The sequence below is a fragment of the Cheilinus undulatus genome, linkage group 19 (genome assembly GCF_018320785.1).
Source record: "Cheilinus undulatus linkage group 19, ASM1832078v1, whole genome shotgun sequence".
NCBI lineage: Eukaryota > Metazoa > Chordata > Actinopteri > Labriformes > Labridae > Cheilinus > Cheilinus undulatus.
In genome coordinates this window covers 19,583,007-19,608,186 of record NC_054883.1, presented here as the reverse complement: position 1 = coordinate 19,608,186, position 25,180 = coordinate 19,583,007, and the positions used below count along the sequence as shown (strand labels likewise).

Sequence of the window (25,180 nt, the reverse complement as noted above, 5' to 3'; positions counted from 1 at the left end):
GATTGATGCCAAGTAAAATCTTCATATCTGTATTATTCAGCCTTAATTAACTCCTAGCTCTTTGTGGCAGATGAAGTTGACAGAATGGGGACTCCGTTTTTACTCACCTTTGGACGGGGTTCACATTAATGGAGGAAACAGGAAAGGCTATCTATAACATATATTTTGACTCGTCATATCACTACTGCCTGATCAGTTCTCCGTTTCCCAATTTGTATAAATAATCTCCTAATATCTGCGGGGTTACATAAGGGATTTGATAGCCGTGTCTGTCCCCTATGAATGTCAGCAATCAGCCTTGGGGGGAGCTGTGGTCTGTTTACTAGAGGGAAGAGGGGAAGGAGAGACGGATAGGGCGAATGAAGGGAGGGGGAGAACAGGGGAGAGAGCGAGGCAGAGAGAGAGAGAGGGAGAGAGAGAGAGAGAGAGAGAGGGCAGGCAAGAAAACTTTTCACTTCTGAGGAGCTACAGAGGAAGCTGTGCGTGCTGGAGCGGCGACCATGCAGGTAAAACGCATTAGCTAATTGCTCTGAACTTAATTAAACGTCATCCGCGATCGGTTAATTGTGCTGATTTGGACGTGTAGAGTGGCCTGCGATTGATAAAAGATCGAGTAAACGACGGATTGTGCCCCATACCGACCCGATTCCCTGTAGAAATCCAACATTAAATCCCAAACTTTTTCTTCTTCTCGACTGTTTCGCCTGCTCTCCTTACACCACCCCCATCGACCACGGCGCACGTACTCCGCTTGAAGTCGCTTTAAAGCGTTTATTTCTTTCGCCAATTACGGCTCAAAGCTGGTGAAATTATACTTTAAATCACCATGTGTTGTAGCGTGAGTGTTTAAGGTATGGATTTAAGTGCTAGGACGTGTCAAAAGGGGGTCTACTGGGCGACGAGGGAGGAGGGGGAGCGAGTGTTTTCTAACACATCTGTAAACGGAGCCCACGTTCATTAATTAAATGGCTTTAGTCCGGCTAGGCCTCAATTTGCGCTGTTGAGCAGCAGGCGGCGGGCGGTGCAACACTACATGCCCGATTTGAAACCCACATTCAAAGGGGTAAGGACATTACTCGAGGCCGAGGTTTTGGCTGTATGGCTTAGTGAGTGTCTTGTCTATCTTTGATTAACTCGGTCGGCGTATTGAAGCTGCAGTTCCCACCTGGACCTGGCAGAGTTTGCAGACGAGCCAGTTGGAGACAGTTTGAGGAGCGGTTAATTATCTCTGCCAGCTAACAGGCTAGCTAGCAAAGTGACACGATTGTTATTAGCTCAACCCCTTTTTGTTTTTAATTTAGGGACTGTCCAGCCGCGACCGAGAACTACGGCAAAGCTTGTCCTGTGTTTTCCAGTATCGTCGAAGTGTTTTGATTATTTTCAGTAAACTACCAGGTAACCTTAATTTCCATAAACATGACTGTAATGCGACGTTACAGGGGTGCTTCTCAAACTAGCTTCCTAGCTAATTGATTCGTCTCTGCTCGGCATAGCTAATTAGAGAGCTCATTAATTAGCCACCTACAGGTATATTCACGTCGATTTAGTTTTATTTCGGTTTATAATTGTCCGAGATGTGACGAGGAGCTTTTTAACACGGTGAAGTTTGCAGTTACAGACTTGTCGACATACTATCTAGCCATAGAACCATACTAGCTTGCTAATTGGCATGACGAGGAAGTGGGGACTGTAGCTGTGTTGGTATTTCTCCTCGTGGACATGAAAAGCTGTCTTAGCTGCACCTTAAGTTATGAACGCATGCAGATGTGTGGCAAAACCAAACTGGCTTTCTTTTTAAAGAAATTTCCTTCTAAACCATAAGGGTGAAAAATTATTTTGGTAAGAAGGTCGTGCAGATGCAGTGTTCCTCACATTAGTTGTTTTTGAGAGGATATGCTGATTTCAGGTTGCAATTAGTAAATGTTATCTGTCAAATAAAAATACGTGGCTCTCTCTGTGACAGCTTGTATGTACGTTTGATATTACTATGTTCTTGAAAGTTGTGTTGAATACAGAAAGGAAAAGGACTGTTATATTATGGAAAACTTCAAAATTGCTATTAATTTGGTTCATATTGAGTAGGGGTCAATTGATTCTGACTTTTCAATGTTGGTATTAATTGTGTTTTTAGTAGTTCGTGATATGTTGAGCAGTATTTGGGACAAGTATGCATTTGCCGTGTAAATGAGCCAGAAGGTGGGCTGCTCTCTAATGGCAAAAATGATTATTGTGATATTGAAATCACTATAGTCAAACACTGTTACTAACTGATTTCAAAATATCTACGACAAATGCATTTTGGACTGTATTGGTTTAAGATATCTGTCTGAATCAGCTGTAATATTTTGGCTTATATCAGCAGTAAATATCTGTGTGTATCAGCTCTAGATATCATATGTGTACTAATAAGTTTGTGGAGATTTAGGCTTGACCAACAGATCTACATTAGCTGAAGCCTGTCTTTGTTCATCCTCATTCCTTGTGCTTTAAAGAGTGTTTTAAGGACTGAAGTTTGGAGTCTGAACTTCATTTACATGTATGTACCCGTATCGATATCTGTATTGACTAAAATTGATTTGTAATTATCAGCATATCAATTATTAATGATGATCCTCTGTTGTGCATCCCTGATAATAAGCTAATAATAATAAACACCAGGGAATTTTTGGCAGTTTTTTCATATGAATGTAGATGTGTGGCAAAACCAAACTGGCTTTCCTTATGGAAGAAACTGTCTTTTAAACTACAATAGTGAAAAATAATTGTGATAAGAAGAATGTCTTGCAAATGCAGTGTTGACCACATTAGTTGTTTTGAGTTGATATGCTGATTTTAGTTTGCACATAATGACTGTTGTCTATAAGGAGTTTATTACAGGTTGTGTGTACATTTGATATTACATTTTAAAAGTTATGTTGAATTCAGAAATGAACCTAGGACTGCTTGATTATGGCAAAATTCATAACCACTATGAATATGGTGTACATTGGGTAGGGGCTGACTGATCCTGACTTTCAAGGCTGGAGTAGAAAGTGCTTATTATGGTTCTTGATGCAGTTAACCAATTTTGGGGGCTGATATGCATCTACAGTACAAATGAGCCAGAAGGTGGCTGCCCAGTGATGGCAAAAATGATACTGATAACTATTTCAACTGATGTTGAGATCATAATTATCAAACACGATTACTCACAGATTTTACAACATTTACATCAAATGCATTTTGGACTATGAGGTTGACATATTAGCCTATGTTAGCCTTTATCTGCTGTAAATTTCAGCCTATATTGGCCGTTAATATCAGGGGTTGACAGATATTCTATTTTTTTTCTTTCTTTCAGGGCCGTTAGTGTTTATTAGTGGTTCATAACACTGATAACCAATATTTGAACTGATATTCATTGCAGTCAAATAATGAGGGATTCTTGATTATGTCATAAGTGATCATATGATTATTTTAACTGGTGTTGATTATTAAACATGATAATCACTTTTACAACTTCTACATAAAATGCATTTTAGCCTACATTTGCTTTAAATATCTGACTAAATCGACTGGAAATATCAGCCTAAATCCTCTTATATTGACTGTAAATATGGGCCTAGATCAGCTGAAATGTACATTTCAACATAAGTACAACTTAGTTTGTAAGTTCTTCATCAGCTGTATTTTTTTTTCTTTGTTCATCCTCATACTTTGAACTTTAAAGGACGGAAGTTTTGGGTCTAATCTACTACAATAATGTATCCATACATTGATATTAGAATTTGATTAAATTAATCTGTAATTCTCTGCATACCAGATATTGACAAAAATCAAACATTGTGCAACCTGATAATACGCTATAATACTACTTCTAGTACTACTACTACTACTACTACTACTACTACTAATGATGATATAATAATAATTCTGACAATGGAAGACAAGGGAATTTATGGCAAATGTTTGATATGAATTTATGTAGATGTGTGGCAAAACCAAACTGGCAACCCTTTAAAAAATCCTAATAACTACTCTGGGGAAAAATACATTTGACAAGAATGTAGTGCAAAGGCAATGCTGATCACATTAGTTGTTTTCGAGATGATATGCTGATTTTAGGTTGTCAGTGAATGTCATCTATCCAATACTGTGAGTATATGGCAGTTTATGTGGACAGCTGGGATTAGTGACTTCTTGAAAGTTGGGTTCAATTCAGAAAAGAACTCTTGAACTGCCAGATTATGGTAAAAATCATAATCACTATTATGACTACTGATGCATTAATGTTGTCATTACTTAAATTTCGTTAAGATAAAGCTAATTTAGATTGAGACTGTTGAGAGTGAAAACAGAGCCAGAACACGGAAGACACGCCTGGCAGCAGAGCCAAAGTAGTAAGCTTTTTATTTATCAAATATCAGTAAAATAAAACGCAGAATATCGGCCCTGATAACTGCCCAAGCTAACAGCCAGTCGACCCCTACCACACGACAAAATGTATGAATAAAAAGAACATAAACTAACATGCTTTATGCTTGGCACAGCTCCCTGTTGATCTTGTTACTCATTCTGATAACATTTTACTTTTACTACCTTTTTGAAGCAGCTCTTTTAGTCTTTATTCTCTAACAGCGTTATCTTTTTGACAGGAGGAGTCTGGAGAGACAGTAGGCAGTGAACGCAATGGGGTTGAGGAGTGGCTGTGCCCCCTATGCCAAAAAGGACAAATCAACAGATCATCCCTGTCTCTTCATCTCACTGAGCAACATAGCGTACTTCAATCTTGTGTTGACAGACTGCTGGACATCGTAAGTAAAGACAAAATATGCACTCACACCATTAGATATACCTGTTCAACTGCTCATTAATGTAAATCAGCCAATCACATGGCAGCAAACAGTGCATTTAGGCGTGGATACGGAACACTTTTAACCTGACACACCTGTGTGAAACACATCCATCTAGGAAAGCTTCAATAGGAAACATTTGAGAAAAGGCAGTGGCTTTGAAAAAAACTCTTGAGTGTGATTGGATGAACATTCTTTCTGTCACATCTCTACGGGCCAAAAAGAGCAACAAAACACATGATGTATCAGCTATCGAGCTGCACATGCCCAGCTACCAAGGAATAACACAAAACATGGCGATTATAGACATGTAAGTACTCGACTTTTGTCGTTTTTGAAAAGAAAACAACTCACTGCTGCTCTTTGTTCTTCTTTTAACGAAGAATTGTTGTCAAGTTCTGATAAAACTGGCACTTTAGCAGCATCCACGCTAAGCTCTTCCTCCATAATTGCACCAGCCTCTTGCTGCTTGTTTATGTCACGTCTCTGCCGTGCCTGAAAGTACTGCCCCTTGTCGCTGATTGGTCCTGTCACTTTCTAACCGGGCCCAAACGGTTCAGATGGGAGCTTTGCAAGATGGATTCACTAGTGAAAAACAAGGAAATGGGCGTGTCCATCTGCTTTGCAAGGTTAGAACACTTTGGCTTCCAAGGCACCCTCAGAGCAGACAAAGCCTTGCCCCCCCCAAAGACCTTTGGCGCCCCTCCTGGGGTTTCCCAGTCCCCAGGTTGGGAACCAATGGCTTAGACAGACGTGAAGATGTGGAGAGTTGTAGACTTGGTTTATTAGTTTTTTGGACATTCAGAATCCATGTCTGTTTAAGGCACATCAGTATTTTCATCAGCGTATTAAAGGAAAAAAGCATAAGCAGCCCATGAGGACTAAACCTCGACTTCAAAATGGAGAACTGTTCTAAACTTTGTGTACCATCACACCCCTAAAATAACTGTTTAATACACTAGCAATTAATATTTTGAGTTGTGACTGAGGATGGTTTCTTTTCAGTCTTTCATGACATTTGTGGAAATTCTGTCGCAGTGATCATCATTTTGGTGGCCGTAGCATTCAATTGATGTGATTTATAATTGACCAAATGTGTCAGAAGGAATTTGATTGTCAGACAACTGAAGTTTCAGTGAGCACACAGTTATTAATGGGTCCATTGCTATTTAGAATATAAAGTGTAATGACAAAGGGTAAATTGATCAAAGACATCTAAATTTATGCCTTAGGGATAATTTGCTAATTAAAGGCTAGCCAGTGTGGCTATGTGCTCTATCCCCACGCATCACTGTCACGCCCAAATGTTGAGCTGCTCAGAACAACAAAGCATCTGAAAGCTACTATTACAAAGTTAAGTGCTTCGGGAAGGTTGTTGAAATTCTCTTTTAATTTTCTTTCACAGGCTGTTCTGAAAAAAGTTACCAGCAGAGGAGAAGACGACAGAGATGCTCCTAAGTTTGAGGGTAAGAGTTACAAATACTCATAAAGGGATTTTAATAAGAGTAGATCTATTTCTCTCAGTGAAGTATGCTTATCGTTTTTAGCAGGTCAACTCAGTTTATATATGGATTATAAATATGTGGCTGTCTTCATGTCTTTTAAGTAATAAATGGTAGATTGTACAGTGATACTGAATAACTATTAAGTTAATTTTATGAATTTTTGTTATCGACCTACATGCAGAGATACTGCAGAAACTTTACTGAACACATTTCTAATACTCTTATTGTACTCAAATGCAGATGTAGGATTTTCTTAAATTTAGCCTATATCTTTTAGACTGATGTAAAAGTAATACCATTTAATCAGCACATACACTCAACATCAGAGGTCGTGTTAACAGAATATTCTCCGTCATTGACAGATTTTTTTGAAGGATGACGGAGAATTTTGAAGGCTGTCCGTCATTTTGACGGACTGGAATGATGAGGATGACCCTGCATTTCAGCGCACACACAGAGACAGATGTATAGATCTTTTTCATTTTGCACACATGAACTATCAAGAAGGTTATTCAGTCTATTAAAAAATCTTGTAGCTAGTGGGCTCTATCACTGACCTCGACACCGCAGATTAGTGAAAGCACATTGGTCTCCATGACAGCGCACTGAGAGGTTGCTGGAGGTGTCTCAGTACGTCACAGGGGGGATACAGGTCGGCATGCAACGTTAAGGCCTTTGCGCAACAAGTCAGTTTCATGTTGTTCTAATCATGTCCGCACACTGATGCCGAAATTTTTGTTTTTTGGAACAGGTTCGATTTTCTGCGAAATTTCGTATCAGTCAAAGTCATTGACACGGGAGATTGATCTCTTCCCTTCTCTCACACCGAAACCTCACTTTAAACCCAGTGGGTTGCCCGTGTATTATGTAGATATCAACAATGGAAATATAACAGATAAAAGCATACGTTTGTAGCCTGCTCACGGGTCATAACAGAGACAGAATAAAAAAGTTGTTCTCCGTCCCTCCAACTTGTCTCAGCACTATGACGCATGAATGGGTGCTGTATGAAGCTCTGTGTAAGGATGGATCCAGCAGGATTTTAAAGAAGTGACAGAGACACAGGTTCACAGTACGAAACAATTTGCCACATTCTACGAATTTTTACAGTCAAGGCAAATACAAACGCACCTGACTTAGTGTGCAAGATCTGAGTGCGTGACATGTTTTTTGGACAAGGACTCCTGTGGAGCAGACAAAAATGTGTACAGCTCCACATTGCAGCCTTTTAACAACTTGTTATTGGCTATGGTCATCAAACTACAACATCTTGGCATTAAAAATATCCTTAAAACTGTATGTGATATCTTAAATGTCGCAGTTATAGTTGCTTGCTTTAAGACAGGGGTTGCTGTTCCACCGTCGCTGCATAAAAAATGACAAGAAATAAATGCTGTGCGGCTGTGTTCATCTTTCTCTCAATGCTATTTGAAAATGCATCACCTCAAAGATTGTTCTTTAAATACAAGTTGGGAAGGGGTGCTTCATTAATTAAACACTACTAATTAAGTCACATTGAATTATATTATATTACAGATATTAAAGAGAAAATTAGAATGACGGATTGTAAAATGGCATGACGGAATTTTTATGACCCATTCCATCAAAATGACGGACAGCAAAAAAGTCTAGCGCAACTTCTGCTCAACAATTACTTTATTAAGTATAAACTGAGCATCAGAATAAGGAGGGGAAGGTGATTTATTGAACATGCCATGGTTGTTGGTGGTCTGACTGGATTTCACGTTATTTATACTGACTTTACCTTTTAATTGTGGCTAGGGTTGAACATTGTTGATACCCATGCTAAATCGATACTTTTCAAAAGGTACCGGTGCTAAAACAGTACTTAAATTCATACTTTTCAAAGGAAAAGAAAACATTGAAATGGTAGTCATATAATGGATTTGTAAAACCTTACCAAACTCTGATAAATTGTGTTTTTTAACTCTCTACTCTAACTAAAATTTCTATTGTGTTATAGATGTGTTAGTTCTAATAGAACTCGCAAATTTTCACTTACTTTTCTTTTTTCTCGTAGGTGATTTTTAGGGGTTAAGATGTATGCTTACACTTTGACTCTAGTGTGTTTACTAACTTTCTAAAACCTTTGATGTCCACCACTGAAAATAGCTGTATGTCTATGGTGATATATTTATGGATACACCTTGTGATCTGTTGAGCCCTATGCTGTAGTGGGGAAGTGGGATGTTGAACGGTTCCTTAAGACTTTTTTTTTTTTTTGCCTGGCAGGATTCTGCTCCTCGCATCTTTGCACATCTTTTAAGGGTGATGATTTACCAAGTGGTTCCTCATGTCACTCGTTTTCCCTGTAAAGTGTGTCAGCAGTCTGACATTGTCTTCATGTTGTTTTTTGTTTGTCCTTCATCTTTTCTCCATTCTCATTTCTTCACATCAGGAAACCAAAATGCTTCCACGCGTCAGATTTAAAAGTCACTGGAGCCACCACTACTGCTTCTCCCTTGCCACTGGTAGCATCCACCATTTTCATGCTCTTAGATCAAGCCAGCGAGTGGAGCTTAAGGGATGCGGATTTTAACTGTAGTTCCCACTTCCCTTCACTCTGCTCCACTAAAAAACAACTTTCTGACTTCAGCAACTTCAAACATCTGGGGGTATGACAGTATTAAAAAGTAAATACCACCCAATCCTACTCTAGATCATCAAGAAGAGGGAAATTTCTGAAAGAGAAGCAAAAGGATTGATACTATAACTTCTATCTTTGCACTATAATAGCATTATGCTGTAGTGCACTGAAGTGAGTCAATAGAAACACTAAAAATGGTGCGTGAATAAAAGCTGTCTCCATATCATAGACCAGAATTATGCAGAGACATATCTTAAAAAGATGCAACTTGGGCATGGAATAAGAAAAATTAACAGTTTTGACTATTTTCTGTGAAAGTCTCAGCCAAAGCTCTTACACTGGTGCTATGTCAGAGACAACTCATAAACTAAATAGAGTAATGAAGCATGCTCTGGTTTGAATAAAAGAAGTTCATGCTCTGCTGTAATGAATCAAGTGCATACCTACATAAATTACGTCAGTTCCATAAGATTGTCAACATGTTTCGGTGGGTCGCTTTGGAGTAGTCAGAAACAGAAGAGAAGCACTGAAATCAGTGTTTTGATTTGGCCCCGTAGGTGTTGGACGTTTTGGCTCTGGTGCCACGTTTGTACTCGATTTTGGTACTCATGTGACCACAGGAATGGAGGCTCATCACACCAGGCAAATTTTCTGTTGTAAAGTTTTATTGAGCCAATGTGGATTGTAGACTCAGTTACCTGTACCTGGTGTAGTTTACTTCAGTTGTAATTAGAATAACAATATATATTGAATAAAGAAACACTAATGTAATGTAAGTTATTTTTCCAATACTGTAAGAAGGACTGCCCATGCCACAGTTAAAGGAAAGTCCAAAATGGACAAAAGTGCCTGCTTGAATAATAAGGATGGCTGTGAGTGCTGGAGTACTCCATGTGGCTGCCATTATTCAAGTTTCATTACCCTTGTACAGCGAGCTCACTGTTCTAGGTTACAACATTTCAACTCATGTATTGTTACATGTGTAAGTTTATATGAATATTATTTATTTGGTTTATTTATTCTTTAGAAACGTCTAAGCTCCTTTTAAGGTCCTCCTCACTCCTCCCAATGACTTTACAACTTAGGAACTGAGATGCTTGATAAATAACTTTATCTTTACCAGGATCTAGTCTTTTCTTAAGGGAGATTTCTGAGAAAGACTCAAGATTCAAATAATTTTCTTAGAATTTCATCACTCAGAGCAACTCTTAAGACTTAGGGAGCTTTGTGAATACAGCTCCTGATATCTATAAATATTTTAGTATTGATATTTTTGGCTCTGAAATGAAGCATAATGGTATCATAAAGATGGACTATGATATGACTTGAACCTTTTGATTTGACATGAAAATGTCTTATTCATCAAGTTCATACAAGTGCTTGAAATTTTTTAATTTATGAAGTTTGTTTTCAAGGGTTAGAGAGTGGATTTGAATCCAGTGCTTTGAAGTATTGGAAATTGTAATTAGAATCCCCTCATGATTAAAAATAGCTATCAGACTGAACAGTTCCTGCATGAGGTTGAGAAATAAAATAAGTCGGAGACTTTCAATTAGATTGTTATATTGAAAAGAATGTTCTTTATTTTCATCAAGAAAAAGATAGTCGTTAATTGTCATTGCATTGTAAAAACACAATGAAATTACATTTGGCAGTCTCCTCTGTAGCAGCAAACAGTCATCCTAGCGGTGGTTAGAAATCCACAGCCTCACATCATCCATCCTGCTGGCGAGGGAGTGGGTACCCACGAGAAAGAAGCTTGGTACGACAGGTTTGTGTGGAGCTGCTCTTAGCCTAGCCTGCAGCCCGGCTTGTTTGTAGGTGTCATACTCCGCGTCCTCGTCCTCTCAGTCTCCAAGCGCCATGTTCTCAAGATAATCTTCGTCTGATGATGTAAACTCCGTGGGCACACTTCTTTTGCCCCATGCTGTCGCAATAGGTAGCACTCAGTAGTCTCCTATTGATCGGGCAGTGTTCCATGGCAGTTATTGGCAGTTGTTGTTAGCTTTTAAGCTTGCCAGGAGTTGTAGTTAAGACTGAGGTCTTCTTTTCACCTTTTTTTGTGTTTTTCTAGATGGAAATTTCCTGTTCTTTCTGTCAAAGGTGTCCTGGACTATCAGTCTTCTTGTTACCTCCGCCAAGGAGGTTATGTGATCGGGAGGGTTTTGTTTGTTTGTTTGTTAGCAACATAACTCAAACACTTATGGACGGATTTTGATGAAATTTTCAGGAAATGTCAGAAATGACGTAAGGAAGAACTGATTAGATTTTGGGAGTGATCCAGATTACCGTCTGGATCCAGGAATTTTCTATAGGATTCTGTACTATTGGGAGATAGGGCTAATGGCAGAGGTCTTCGCTCTCCAAGTGCTTTTCTGGTTGTCATAGATTTCAACATATATTGTCAGCTTAATTGTGAAATAACACTATTATATATACTATATATACTATTCAAAGATTTAACTTAAGTGCATCTTTTCTGCTTCCAACTTACACTGGTTTCCCAGCAACAAAAAAAACAAACAAAAAAGTGTTCAAAAATAAGAATAGTAGAATTTCTTGTGAACTATTCCAAAAAAAAAATTGGCACGTTACGAGACTGAGACTGGGTAATGTGTGTAGCATAACATCTCTGCAGCAAGAAAATAGTTTTAATCTGGTATTTTGATTCATTTCAGGTTCAGCAATTTTAGGACTGCAGCAGGCCATATTGTGATTTAATCAAAATTTTGATTAATTTCAGAGCCTTAGTTCCCTTTTCACCAAACTGATGAATCAATTAAAAGATTTTTTTTTAACAGGGCAGAAGAAGTCAGCTGTTGGATAAACCACGATCAGTCTTTATGGTCAAACATGAGAAGATAGATAGATAGACAGATAGATAGACAGATAGATAGACAGATAGATAGACAGATAGATAGATAGATAGACATACATATAGATAGGATAGATATATATAATTATTATTTGAAAACAGGAAGGGGGAAACTGGGTTGACAGGAAAAGAACGTCGCATTGCACTGTCTGAGCTTGTATAATCAGTTTTTGCTTTTAAGACAATTTAAAGACGATCAGATCAGACAGGAACATTCAGCACCACCTCCTGTCCTGCTTTTTTTGTTTTGTTGTGTTTATGTGGTGCCATTAAGACTTGTTAATCCAGTTATGAAATCAGACGCGACTCCCTCAGCAGAAGCAGTGCCAGTCATTGCGGATGAGCTTCATGAGGGAAAATAAAATCTTGAAGTTGTTTGAATTTTACCTGGTGAGAGTTGAGTCTCTCTGTCATGTGTAGCCCCCTGTCTGTTTCTCATGGATCCATCTGCTGCTGAACTGAATTAACCACAGCTGTAAGTGGCTGGAAAAGCTTCAAAATCCACCTTGAATTTGACCTTAGTAAGGTTTATGAACCCTGGGTCATGCTCTGCCCAACTATGTAATAAATAACTCTTGTGGTTATATTTTTAACGGGAGTCTAGAAACTGCAAATTATCAAGACTAGAATGAAATTCAGTATGAAAATGTGTACTTCTGTTATAAGTTAGTTCTTGGTTTATTACCGTATAAAAATATAAGTGTGTTACTATCTATTTCAGATGCTGAATCTTCACAACTGAAGCACGCCAAGGACGCCACTTCAGACCCCTGTCAATCTAGCGACAGTACAGACGCTACACAGCCGCTCGGAGACACAGAGATGGAGGAAGAAAGAATAACCGAGCATGAGAGAAGTGAAGCTGATGGGCCGGGGCCAGACGACGAGGGAAATGCGCTCACAAAAGCCAAACAGCTAAATGCAACTGAAAATGCAGAAAACTCAGACCCCAGTGAAAAGTCAGCCAGTAAAAACGGCGTGGCAGCTGAGAATAACACTCGCTTCAAATGCAATGCTTGCCTGGAAACTTTCTCCAGCAGAACTGCTCTGAGTGTTCATTACAACTCTGCGGCCCACATTCAGAGGATGACAGGCTCTTCAAAACAAGGCGGTGAAAATGAGACTCAAGCACCTTCAGTTCCTCTCCTGTCTCGGCCATATATATCAAACAAACCCTACCAGTGTGCTATATGTCGAGTCTCTTACAATCATGCCATCACCCTTGAGAGCCATATGAAATCTGTCTTGCACCAGTCCCGCAGCAGAAATGCTGGCATTGCTGCACAAGCCACAAACGGCACAGCAGCCACTGCAAGTCTGGGAGGTAGCAGCACCAGTGCTCCGAACGCTGTTGCGACCACATCTGGGAGTGGAACTAGCCAGTTAGTAACCACCACTAACTGCGTCACTCCTGGGACCTTAATGGTGACTGCTACAAAAGACGGAGAGCAGATTCCAACGTCCCAGGTTGCTCCCTCCCTCCTTACCTCGCCTGTGGCCTCAGCTCAGGCGGTTTCAGCCTTTCTTACCCTCCTAACATCGAGTCCCAGCACGCTTTCTCACACTCTCCTTCCTTCCCTGTTCGCGGCAGGTGCTGCTTCCGGTGCCGCCGTGCCTCAGCTTGTGCCTCAGCCTCAAATGGTCATGCCCTTGATCTTGAATGGGCTCCAAGCCCAAACCCAGCAGCATCAAGAGAACCAGCAAGGCCAGCTCCTTACCCAGTGCGTGCCATTTGTAGGTCTCAGTACAGCCCAGCAAGCTCTCCTAACCCAAAGACTTAGCAGCTTACAGAACCAGTGGCCATCTGCAGGGGTTCAGACAAACTTACAGCCATGCCTTGATGGGCAAAAAGAGACTGTAAAGGTTGAGAAAGAAGAAGAAAAGCTGGACAGTGATGGGGCAGCTAAAGAGACTGTATCAGATGAGATCAAGGAAAGTAAGAACCGGACTTCAGAGAAATTTAATGACAGTGAAGAATTTGCACAAAAAGAAAGCAAAGTAAAGGTTGAGGATGATGAAGACGACAAGAAGGCACATAGAGATAGCACAACAGATGGAGAAAGCTCCAATCAGTTGGACCTGGAAGGAGATAAAGCAGCTCGCCTCGGTTTTTCCTCTGAGGAAACAGAGAGGAGCCTCTGCAATAAGAACCTTTCGCCTTGTGCATCAGTGCCCAGCAACTCAAGCCTCAGTCCTGTACACTTAAACCTTACTCTTAGCCCTGATTCTACCCCTCAGAAATCCCACTCAAGCAGCAGTCCTTGTGGCTCTCTTGGCACCCCAAAATCCAGCCCGAGTATAAATGCCTTAACCAACAACCAAACCCGACCCCATTTTTTTACCAAGGGATCCACGCATCCAGACTTTCCAGTGCTGTCAGAGTTTCAGACAGAAGTCCTTTGGGCATTCTTTGAATCCCGAAGTGAAGCTGATGCCGCAAGTCCACCACACGAGGACTGTGAGGCACTTGGCAGAGAGGTTGGGTTGTCTGAGGAAGAGGTGCGTATATGGTTGAGCCAGGCCAGGCATGCAAAACAGAAAAAGAGGGAACATCTGCAAGACTTGGCAGGGCTGACAAGGCAAGCCCAAAGCTCTGACAATGACTATGATGATGAAGAAAGATCTCTGATTATTGCAGAAGGTGACTGCGATGAACCATCAGGGAGTCAGGCAATAGATTTGTCCAGTACGCGAGGGAAACGGAGGCATAAAGTGTTGAAAAGGGAAGGTCAGAGGGATTTGTGTCTCACCTCTGACTCTGAAAACGAGGTGTACACTTCTGTCATTGTGTCTGATGAAGAAAGTCAGAATGGATCAATGAAGGATGGTCCGGAAAGCCCTGTTAAAGATGAAGCCCAGTGGGAGGTCCATGGTGATAAGGGGTCGGTTGGCGGAAAAGTCCTCCGCTCCACAACAGTTTTCCTCTCTGATGCAGAAGATGAATATGAAGATGAAGATGGAGGAGGGGATCAGAGGTCCCAGAGGAAAAAACGAAAGGGGGAGTTTGAGCATGATGAGGTGGAGGTTAAAAAGGAAAGACAGGACCCAGATGTAGATCTAGAGTTGGAGGCCCAAGGGGATCCTCCAAATTCACTCTCCCACGCTGAAATGCCAAGTAGTGCTATTCACTCACTTCCCCTGTCTCTTGCTCCCTTTTCTACCCAGTTCCTCAGCCCCTATGTCCTCTCACTTGCTCCTTCGATGGTTGGAGATGGAAGTAAGGTGCCTGCCTTTACTAACCCACCAATGATCACACGCTTCTCCAGTCCTCTTCTTTCGCAGTCCCTCTCCATCAACCAAAATTCTCACTACTTATCCAACGGTGGTGACTGTGAGTCTGCTCTTGATCTCAGTATAGGGAAAAACAGCTCAAAGAATGCTTCTTCCTCTTCTCTGGCTGACAAAATCGCAGCACAGAAGGGACAGCTGCTTGATGGACTTGGCCTGAGGCCCACATCTAAAGGTCTGGTAGTTGTTCAAGTAAAGCCAGACTCGATCAATGCCATGACATCTTCTAACAGCGGTATGAGTCTGGTTAACTGCAACAACATGACAAAGGGTATTTACATGAGAGCAGCAGAGAAAATGAACGCTTCACTGTTGGACAGAGAGAAAGACGGAGAGAAAGAAAAGGAAAGGGAGCAGGATCAGCAGCAGAGGAAGTCCAAAGGAAAAAGGTATCGGGATATGCGGCGTTCAAGAACCATTATTCAAGCTGAACAACTTGACATTCTGTACGGCTGCTATTTCAAAGACCCGAATCCTGGGAAACATGAATTTGAACAGATATCAGAGTGGGTACATCTTCCCAAAAAGGTCGTTCAGATTTGGTTCCAGAACATGAGGGCGAGGGAACGGAAAGGCGAGGTCCGATTCATCAGTGACGGGACCCTGGCAGCAGTCGGCAAACCTCTCATTAAATTTACCTGGCCTCTTTCCAAACCAATATTCTCAAACAAACAGAATCAAACTAATACTGGTTGTATCACAACTTCACCAATTGTGCGCACGCTCATTAAGACAGAAAGAGAGCCGGTGAAGGAGATTGGTAAACCTGCTGTCCTAAAAAAAATAGCCCCAGTCCCCATCAAGCCAAAGGAAATTGTGTCTTCTACCACAACCTCTCCTGTCAACAGCAGTGTTTGTGCAGTGCCAAAGACCAAGCTTGAAACTACCAGCAATGCCACGATGGTCAAAGTTGCACCAAAAGTCAGCCCCCCTGTCCTTTTAACACCACCCAAGGATCCAGTCCCCATCGCACCAAGACCTGCCCAGAAAAGAAAGTTAGAAGAGGAAAGTGAAGAAGAAAAGACTGATGATGAAAAAGACAATGAAGAGGAGATGAATTCTGGACCAGGGACCATAAATCGCATGGTGCCCAAACTGCCAACAACTCCCATCAACAACAGGCTCAATGCCACTAACGTGGTCACACAAAAGCAGAACGGACTCAACTACTGGACCTCCAAAGTACCGATTAAGATCAACACTATATCAAGAGAACAACTGGCTCTACCAACGCACACGCCTCCCCGCACCATCCCTCCTCCTCCCACCCCCAGCATCGCACCAGTCAGTCCAAATACCCCATGCTCTGCCAAAGTGGCCATCCCTCCCACCCCGGTCGGAACTAAATCGAGCCCGTCAGAAACCAGCTTTCTGCCCCATTCATCCAGCCGCAGACCTCGCACACACCTGTCATGTCTACAGCTGTCCATTCTGCAGTCCTGTTACGAGACTTGTGCCCACCCGAATGCCATGGAGTGTGAGGCGATCGGCAGCGAGCTCAATCTGCCGCTGAAGGTGGTGCAGATCTGGTTCCAGAATACCAGAGCCAAGGAGAAGCGCTGGAGGCTGCAGCAAGAGAAACTTGTAAGTCCATACTAAGATTTCCTTCACAGCAATGTTATTAGAGTCAACTAAATAACTAAACTGCTGAACGTATTTTAGTTAACCAAAGTTAAAAAAAAAGGTATAAAATTATTTTGTTTGTTGTAAAAGTTAGAAATGTCTTCTTTGACATTATTTAACTGGTTCTTTGGAACTTCAGGGTACCTAGGATACTGACTTCTGGACTAAAAAAGGAGAGGCAATTAGTCAGTGTGCACACAACATATCTCCACTAATCATATATACTTTAATCTTTTGTATTTATGGAAATATGTTGGGCCATCCAACCCTTAGCCTGAGAATTGTAAAATTGCCTGATTTGATTGGTTAAGACTTCACAAAATGGCAATTTTAGCTCTTGAGTTGTATCAGATTTGAAATTTGATTAAATGAAATGAAAAGTAAAGAGGAGCCTATTTGAGTATCTTTATAAATGTATACAATGCTTACTTTTTCAGGCCCTTTCGGGTCTTGCCCCTGTTAGTTTTCCTATATTACTGGAAAAACTAACACTAAAACTGAATCTGCTCCCTCTCTAGTCTATCAGAGCAGATCCACTGCCTGCGCTCCAGTCTGGCTCTGCCTTGTCCTGGAAGTGCCGCCTGCTCCGCTTTGTTGGGGATACGCTGCAGCTGTATTCTGGTGCTGCCAAACATAGTCAATCCACATAGAGCAGATCGAGCCAAGCAGCCGGAAAGACATGCAAAAACCATAGATTTATACATGAAACCAAAAATCCTTTGTGGCAAACATAAACCTTCAACTTCATAAAGTGCTCACCCATGTTGGAAGCAATAAAATGATGGAATCATGTCAGAATAAACGGCATATCAACCCCCAAAAGGCAAAATAATCCACTGTTGACATACTATTCCTGTATGAACTTGCAGTTTCCCTGTGATCCCTGTCCTGGCTGTGCTGCACAGCGCTCTGCACACGCTTCCAGTGTGCAATGTCGCTTGCCATGGGCAAAACCACAGCACTACAGAGCATGGCACAGTGCGGCCAACGTACAGGGTAGTCTTAAGATTAAAATGTATTTACTTTTTGTCATTTTGAACTTCTATAGTTTGTCTAGTTTTAGTCAACAAAACTCAAGCATATTAGTCCAGTTCTAATTCCAATTCTAGTCTTTACTTTAAGTCATGCTCTATGATACATGGTCATGCAGTGAAGTAGTAACCATATTTTATTTTAACGTAATCTTTATTTTTATTCATAAAGAGGTCAGGAAAACATTTATACACCAAGCAGTGACGTTAGTGTCACACTCTCACCATTGCACCCTATGAAGGAGTGGAGAGACAGAGCATGCGTCTCAATAAATGCATGGGAGTCGGTGATTGTTCTGTCCGAAACATTTCTTCAAACAATCTGTGTCAAAATCAATGGAATTTACGGACATCACTGCATCCGACTGTAAAAATAAAATCTCCAATTTTATAAAGTTTCACTCGAGATTCTGTTAAAACACTGAAAGAACAGAATATTATCCACTGTAGATTTTCCTCTGCTGACAACAGTGTGGCTGATGTCTTCCCTGTTTGACTCTCAGCAGTCTGTTTAGGGACGCTGTCTTTTGAGGACCTCAATAAAGTTAGTGACCTTTGTTCAGATTGTGCAAATAACTTCTGTTGCACACTGATGGTTTAGAAAACCACGACACAGCTCCATATAGGCCAGTTAGAGTTCTTTTAAAGGGCTTAGTTTTCATTTTTATTTCCAGCCATGAATCACCGTCAGGAGGCAGAAGGGGAGGGATGAGTGAACAAAGACCTAAACGTACTTGAGCTGATTCTGTGATAAATCAGCTTTAGCATATTGTTGATACATTCAGTTTCTCAATGATCTGAGCTCGTCCTGTTGCTCACCCCTAGGTACAATAATGCAGAACTAATACAAATAAATAACCAGCACGACTGCACACGTGCTTGCACAGCTCATTAACATCCTGACATGATCAGGTTTTTTCTTCCAAAATATGACGGCTAAGTATTTTTTCCAGTTTAGTTTTCCAAGCATCTTCTGGCATGCAACTATTCCCATCATATCTTCTTTCCACATTTTCAGTGTCTGAGTTTTTGGCTCTTTTCAGCATTGTAGAAGTTACCTGGCACCTGTCAGTTAGTCAGTTATCAAAACTCTAAATGAATATGTACTTGCATTAGGTACAACGGTTAAACCCCTGAGGAGACATAGCTGTGGTGATCTAGATAAGATTGTAACCGATCCTCCATTAGTTCCAAAACATCATTCCATAACGAGCAAACCATTGAACGTGGATATACAGTGCATTCAGAAAGCATTCAGACCCCTTTCACTTTTTCAATTTTGTGATGTTGCAGCCTGATTCTATAAGTGTTTAAATTCATTTTTTCTCTCATTAATCTACACCCAGTGCCCCATAATGACATAGTGAAAGCAAGAATAAGAAAAATGTTCTCTAATTTGTTTAAAAAAAAATGAAATATTACATTGGCAGAAACCCTTAACAACAACACTAGAAATGTAGCTCAGGTTCCTCCCATTTCTCTTGGTCTTGGCTGATATGTTTCTTCACTTTGATTTAAGTCCACCTGTGGTAAATTAAATTGATTGGACATGATTTGGAAAGGGTTCTGTGGAAGGTTTCACAGCTGACAATGCATATTAGCAAAACCAAGCCATGAGGTCAAAGGAACTGCCTGCAGAGCTCGGAGACAGGATTGTTGCAAGATACAGATCTGGAGAAGGCTACAACAAATTTTTTTTCCACAATGAATGTTCTCAAGAGCACAGTGGCCTCTGTAATTTTGACATGGAAGAAGTTTGGCACAACCAGGACTCTTCAAAGAGCTGGTTGCCCGGCCAAACTGAGCAATCGGGGTAGAAGGGCCTCAGTAAGTTAGTCGACAAACTGTTAGTTGCATACCTGTTGTAAAACAGACCTTGGTTATCATGGGAGCGTATCAGTAAGAGGTGAGCCTTTGAAGAGAGGGCATATTGGGCCTGTCTTTTAATAATCTTGTTTGACATTTATCTGTAAAGTTCAAAGCTACAGCTGAACAGTGATTTTTCCCTCATTTACATTCTTAGTCCTTCACCTTACCTAACCTCCTCCCTGAAATGCTTCTCTCCATATCACATCTTTTTTGCTTTCCTTTTCATGCTTTTCTTCTACTCTTACCACTGAACAATGAAAAAACTCTTACCTTGAGTATTTAACTTGTAGCTTTATTTATATAAACGTATTAAAGTTACCAGGCAACACAAAAAAATCATCATCCAACCTATGTTATCACAAGTTACATTTAGAGCCAAGACAAAAATATTGCTTGAATTTAGATTTTAATGCATTTTAATTCTTCATGTTTAACTGGAAAATGTTTTACACATTCACTGAATGACTTATGACCTCTGTAAGAGCCATTCAGTGAATGTGAAAAACATTTTCCAGTTAAACATGAAGAATGTGCAGCTCTAAAAAGGGTTGTTGAATTATGCATGCAACAGTTTTCTAGTGGGCTTATGTATCAGACTTTGAGGTAAATCAGTTACAAATTTTGTCTTTAAAGGATATGTCACTAAACTTTTTTCCTCTTTATTTCTCTGGTCCTCTCCATCCACCCTCTGTCCTCTCTTCCCCAGTCTCCTCTGTCAGGTGGGAAGGTGGACACGAGTTCAGGAAGTTACCTGCAGTACAACGCTCTTAAGGCCAATCGGCCCATCCTGCCCAAACCGGTTCACCTGACTGTCGGTGAACCTCCAGCTTCCCTGGTGGCAGGCCAGACGGTGCAGAAGGAGACCCTAACAGGCAACTGCGATGCCTGCAACGTCTCCTTTGAATCCAGAGCTGCAGCGAGAGCCCACGTCTTCTCCTCCCGCCATCTGGCAACGCTGAGAACGACAAATTTCGGCCAGCCATCAGCGCTCGTCAACAAGAATGGAACCAGTAACGGTGGACCTGGCGGGGTTATGCTGGGCTCACAGGTCTCTCAGTCTGCTCCAGTATCAAGTACTGGCTGTAGTTCAGTAGGGGAGATGGTTATTGAGGCACTTCCGCCGACGGCTACCAGCAACAGCTAGAGACTCGGATCAGGACTGGTCTGCACACTGACTTTTCCTTGAACCCATTTGGGCTCCACAGATTTTATTAAACAATTTTGAGCACTAATTCTCAAAAACTAATGTTTTTGGAGTCGGCTCCCACTACATTCGTCGCCCCTTGCTCAACCTTAACTGACTAAAGTACATCACTCTACGTTCAGCTGGAATCTAATACAACCGCAGACGCTTTCCAGTTGCTGTTATGATGAAAACATCTCTTCTTCCCTCAATCCTCACACTTTATTCAAACTTTTTGGGTCCTAAACCTGTGGTTATATATTACCTTACTTTAGCGACCTTCCTATAATTTGTTACGGCATTTAACTTGCCATGCTTGAACTGTTTGCATCCGTGTTTCCTCTCAACAGTAGGCCTGGTGGAAACACTTTTTGGGATAATAACATGAGATACTTGCATTGATGACTCCCAGTGTGCTCCTGTGGAAATGTTTTTCTCATGCCTAGTCACTTTTAGGGAGGGAACGCTTGGAAAAACGACTGGACTGATTATTTGGGAGAGGATGAACTTGTCTTCACTGTCACCGTTTTACTTTGCTGCAGGAGTTTGTTCTGAAGAGTGTTGTGTCCGTTTATTTGGGATATAAAAGAGGTACTTCAGAGAGAATAGGGCTGTTGACTTGTCCCCATTTTACATGTTGATAGTTTTCATGACAATCCAAATACACAGGGCAAAAAGAGTGTCTGAGGATACAGAGTCTTGGCATACTGCACTTTGACACATTTTACATAGTTTGAAATGTTTTTAAGCATTCTAATGCAAGTGTCTTTTTATGAAAAGATACATTGATGCATGTTGGATGCCTTAATATAAATCACGTAAAATAAATTGATTTTGCTATTCTAATGAGACCTGCTTTAGGTTGGAGCATAATAATGTATGAGATGCAGATCTGGGTATAAACACGAAGAAGAGCTTTGTTGCAAAATGCACCGTGTGGGGAAATATCTGAATGTCCGATTCTGCCTATTTATGGCAGATCCTACCTGTAAGGTTGTCAGCATTCTCCAGCCAAGGATTCTTATTAACCACCATATTGTTTTACAACAAATTCTCTGATCCTGTGGATTTTAATTCCCCATCATCTCATTTTGAAACGTAGCTCTTCGATTGTTCGTCAGTTGGGGTAAAAAGTTTGCCTATTGTTGGTGTGTGATATATGGCCGCCTTAAAAAGAAACACCACCAGGTTTATTGATTTATAAACCCAGGTGATACCTGGTAAAAAAAATGTTTATCCTCATCTGACATGGAGAGTCAGGTGAATATCATACATGTACAGCTTTCTTTCCCAAGAATACTGTGCAAATAACAAATTCCTTATATCACATCAATATTTAACAAATGACAATAAAGCAATTAGAAGTGGTGTTGCAGATTTTATTTAGGTCAAAAGCCAAGTCTCTTGAACTATCATGAGCTTCAAATTGGCTGTTATGGCTATTTTTTTCCCTCTTTTGTTTGGTTTTAATTGGGGCTGTCAAGATTAATCACATTAATCCTGATTAACTAGGATCCACAACTAGTGCATAGATTTTTCAAATCACGATTAATTGCATGCTTGATTTTCCATTTCAACAAGCTCTGGTTTAGCTACTGCAGTGTCTCCCTGCAAAATAAGTCCACCACTGCTCCTTGATGTCTAATATAAGTTCTGACAGCTCAGTGGACAAGCCAATTCCTGAAACGCCAGACAGACTGTCATATATACATTGCATGGATATATGTCACATTCATTTGGAAACCCTCTGATACAGAGTGTATAGGAAGGGCAGGACTTTTCAAAAAATTCTCTGAAGGTGATTGGACCAATGTTCTGTCTGTCACATTAAGTATGGGCCAATCAGAGCAAAAAAACAATGATTTAGTAGGCAGCTTCAGTGCAGTGCTGTCGTAGTTTACAAACAATGGAGTTTCTTAGTGGATAAAACTAAGCCTTTGGCTGGGAGAAGTGCAAAAACACCACCAGGAAAAGCTTTCAGTGCAGTTCTTTGCTCTTGTTTTAATAAAGAAATGTGGTCCAGTTCTGACTAAACTGCAGCTGTACAATAGCAACATCCAAGCTCAAATGTACACCGACAGCAGCCGTTCCTACCATCTAAACCAAACCAGCAGCTACCGCCTCGTTCTCCTTAGTTGATGCTGATTGGTCCAGTGACTTTTCAGACCTGGCAAAATGTCCCATAGTGGAGCTTTGCAAGATGGATCTGCCGAATGACTGACGTGAAATCTGGTCAATCAATCCACTTTGCGTTGTCACTTTTAATCCATAACTACTTTTTCCATGGTTAAATATGTGTTAGGGCTGCACAGGGGTTAGTACTGTTGCCATGCAGCATGAAGGTTCCTGGTTTGCTTCCCTGTCATTGCCTCTCTGTGCAGAGTTTGCATGTTCTCCCTGTGCATGCTTGGTTCTCACCAGGTACTCTGCTTCCTTCCACCACCAAAGAAACGCTCGTTAGGTTAATTGATGACTCAAAATCAGCGACAAAAGAGTGAGCATTTGTCTTTATATGTCAGCCCTGTGATGGACTGCTGACCAGTCCTGGGTGTGCCCCGCCTCCCTCCCAGTGACAGCTGGAATAGGCTGGATGGATGGAAATACATGTTATAATCTTTGATCTAAAACAAGGCAACAAGGAGCACACTCGGCTTTTTTAGATGCACTCAAAAATGTCCTTTCAAGGTCTTAAAATTCTGGGTGACACTGCATAAAAGACACAACAAACACATTTGGAAGAAGACTCCTCGTCCAAATGTGCCTGTTGTCTTTTGTGCTGCCTTACCCAGAATTAAAAGGTCTTAAAGGACATTTTCAAGTGCTGACCCTTCAGTTTCCTTATAATCATTGATCTACCTATAAGATCAGGTCTGTTTCTAACAGTAAGTCCATTAACCTTTGTTCAACACAAAAGACAAATCTAAAATGACAGTTTTAAATGCAAATTATTGGAATTTTAAAATGTGATAAAAAGTGTGCGATTAATCACGAACTTCAGAAATCTTGAGGTTAATCATGATTAGAAAATGTTAATCTTGACAGCCCTTGTTTTATTCGAGTTAAAGTAAAGTATGTGCTGTGAAATTAGATCTTATATCTGGAAACCATTAAAAGGGAGTAAGTTGGGTATTGCTAGCATCCTTAAGGGACTAATAGATACTCACATCTTGGCAGCAAATTGGGAAACATTTAATGTGTTGACAGAGAGCTAATAAGATGGTGCTGTGCTGAAGGACACGTAACATACTAAAGATGTATTCCTTCAATTTAAGTTGTATATTAATGTTACTATTGATAGTTTTAACTAAATGCAAAACTAAAACCTAAACTTTTGTAAAGAAATATATAGAATAACTGATATTCCAAAGTAATTCTCCCTTTGCTTTCTGTCATTCGAATACCAAAAAGCAATCTTGAGGTTGACAGAGAGCAGGAGAGGAGTTTGTTAATGCAAACTGTAGGACATCCCATGGCTTGACACTTGCACTAGTCCACAATTTTTGCACAAGCTACAGACATTTCAAAACGAACACAGCCATTACACGGTATAAAGTTTCACGTGGTGAAGTTCCGAGTCAAGGACGATAATGATGTCCTTACATGAGTAATAATTTGTACTCCTGTTGGAAACTGTATCTTGTGTGTAAAGCAAGGACTGAAGTGCTTTAACTTCAAGACTGGGATTACACACGCACACACAGACATAGTGTTGCACTGTCCAAACTAGCTAGGTTTTTATGGAGATCTGCTTTTTATTCCTGTATGTTTCATCGTCAGTTTGATTATCACTCTTGTTATTATAGTACTACTACTTATACGATTTATCATTACTACTCATCACTTTTTTTTTTTATTATTATTGATCCATAATGGTTTTAAATGCCACCTCTCTGCTCAAAACAGTATGGTATTCCTCTGAATATTGAACAATAATAGTGGCAGTGTTGTTATGAATTGTTAGATTTTGATTAAGCTTTTTTTTCCTCCTCACTTGTACCTGCCTTTTTGTGTTTGGTCTCCAGTATGCTTTCTTTGATATACAGAAAAATAAATAAAATCAGTTAAACAACACGGCTTATGTCTTACTGCAGTGCCGTTGAGGCCTTTCCTTTTTTGTTGTAAGAGTTCAAAGACAGATTTTATTGATTGATCTTTATTTGTATAGTGCCAATTCATAACAAATGTTATCTCAGTCACAAGAGAAACCTTCCTTTAATGGACAGAAACCAGACTGATGCAGAAGCTGAGACGACAAGCAGAGCAATGGCAAAAATTTAAATGTATGGCTTTCCTGGCCAAAAATCCATCTCTTACTTAGTGTCTTGGATATGGTTAGAATGTCAGAAATAGTTTTAACAATATATGA

At 40.5% G+C, this 25,180-nt stretch overlaps 1 protein-coding gene across 2 annotated transcripts; it reads left to right on the top strand.

The window, feature by feature from the left end:
* The first annotated feature begins 392 nt into the window (after positions 1 to 392).
* Positions 393 to 24,876, top strand: zfhx2 (zinc finger homeobox 2). Of its 2 annotated transcripts, none has more exons than XM_041813660.1 (5): positions 393 to 506; positions 4,635 to 4,793; positions 6,238 to 6,298; positions 12,542 to 16,692; positions 20,338 to 24,876. In XM_041813660.1, exons 1-5 carry the CDS (start codon positions 501 to 503, stop codon positions 20,773 to 20,775), a joined length of 4,815 nt encoding a protein of 1,604 aa, XP_041669594.1. In that variant the 5' UTR covers positions 393 to 500; the 3' UTR covers positions 20,776 to 24,876. The 2 variants fall into 2 exon arrangements, with proteins under 2 accessions (XP_041669594.1, XP_041669593.1); XM_041813659.1 differs by lacking the exon at positions 393 to 506 and adding an exon at positions 946 to 1,063.
* The last annotated feature ends 304 nt before the right edge of the window (positions 24,877 to 25,180 follow it).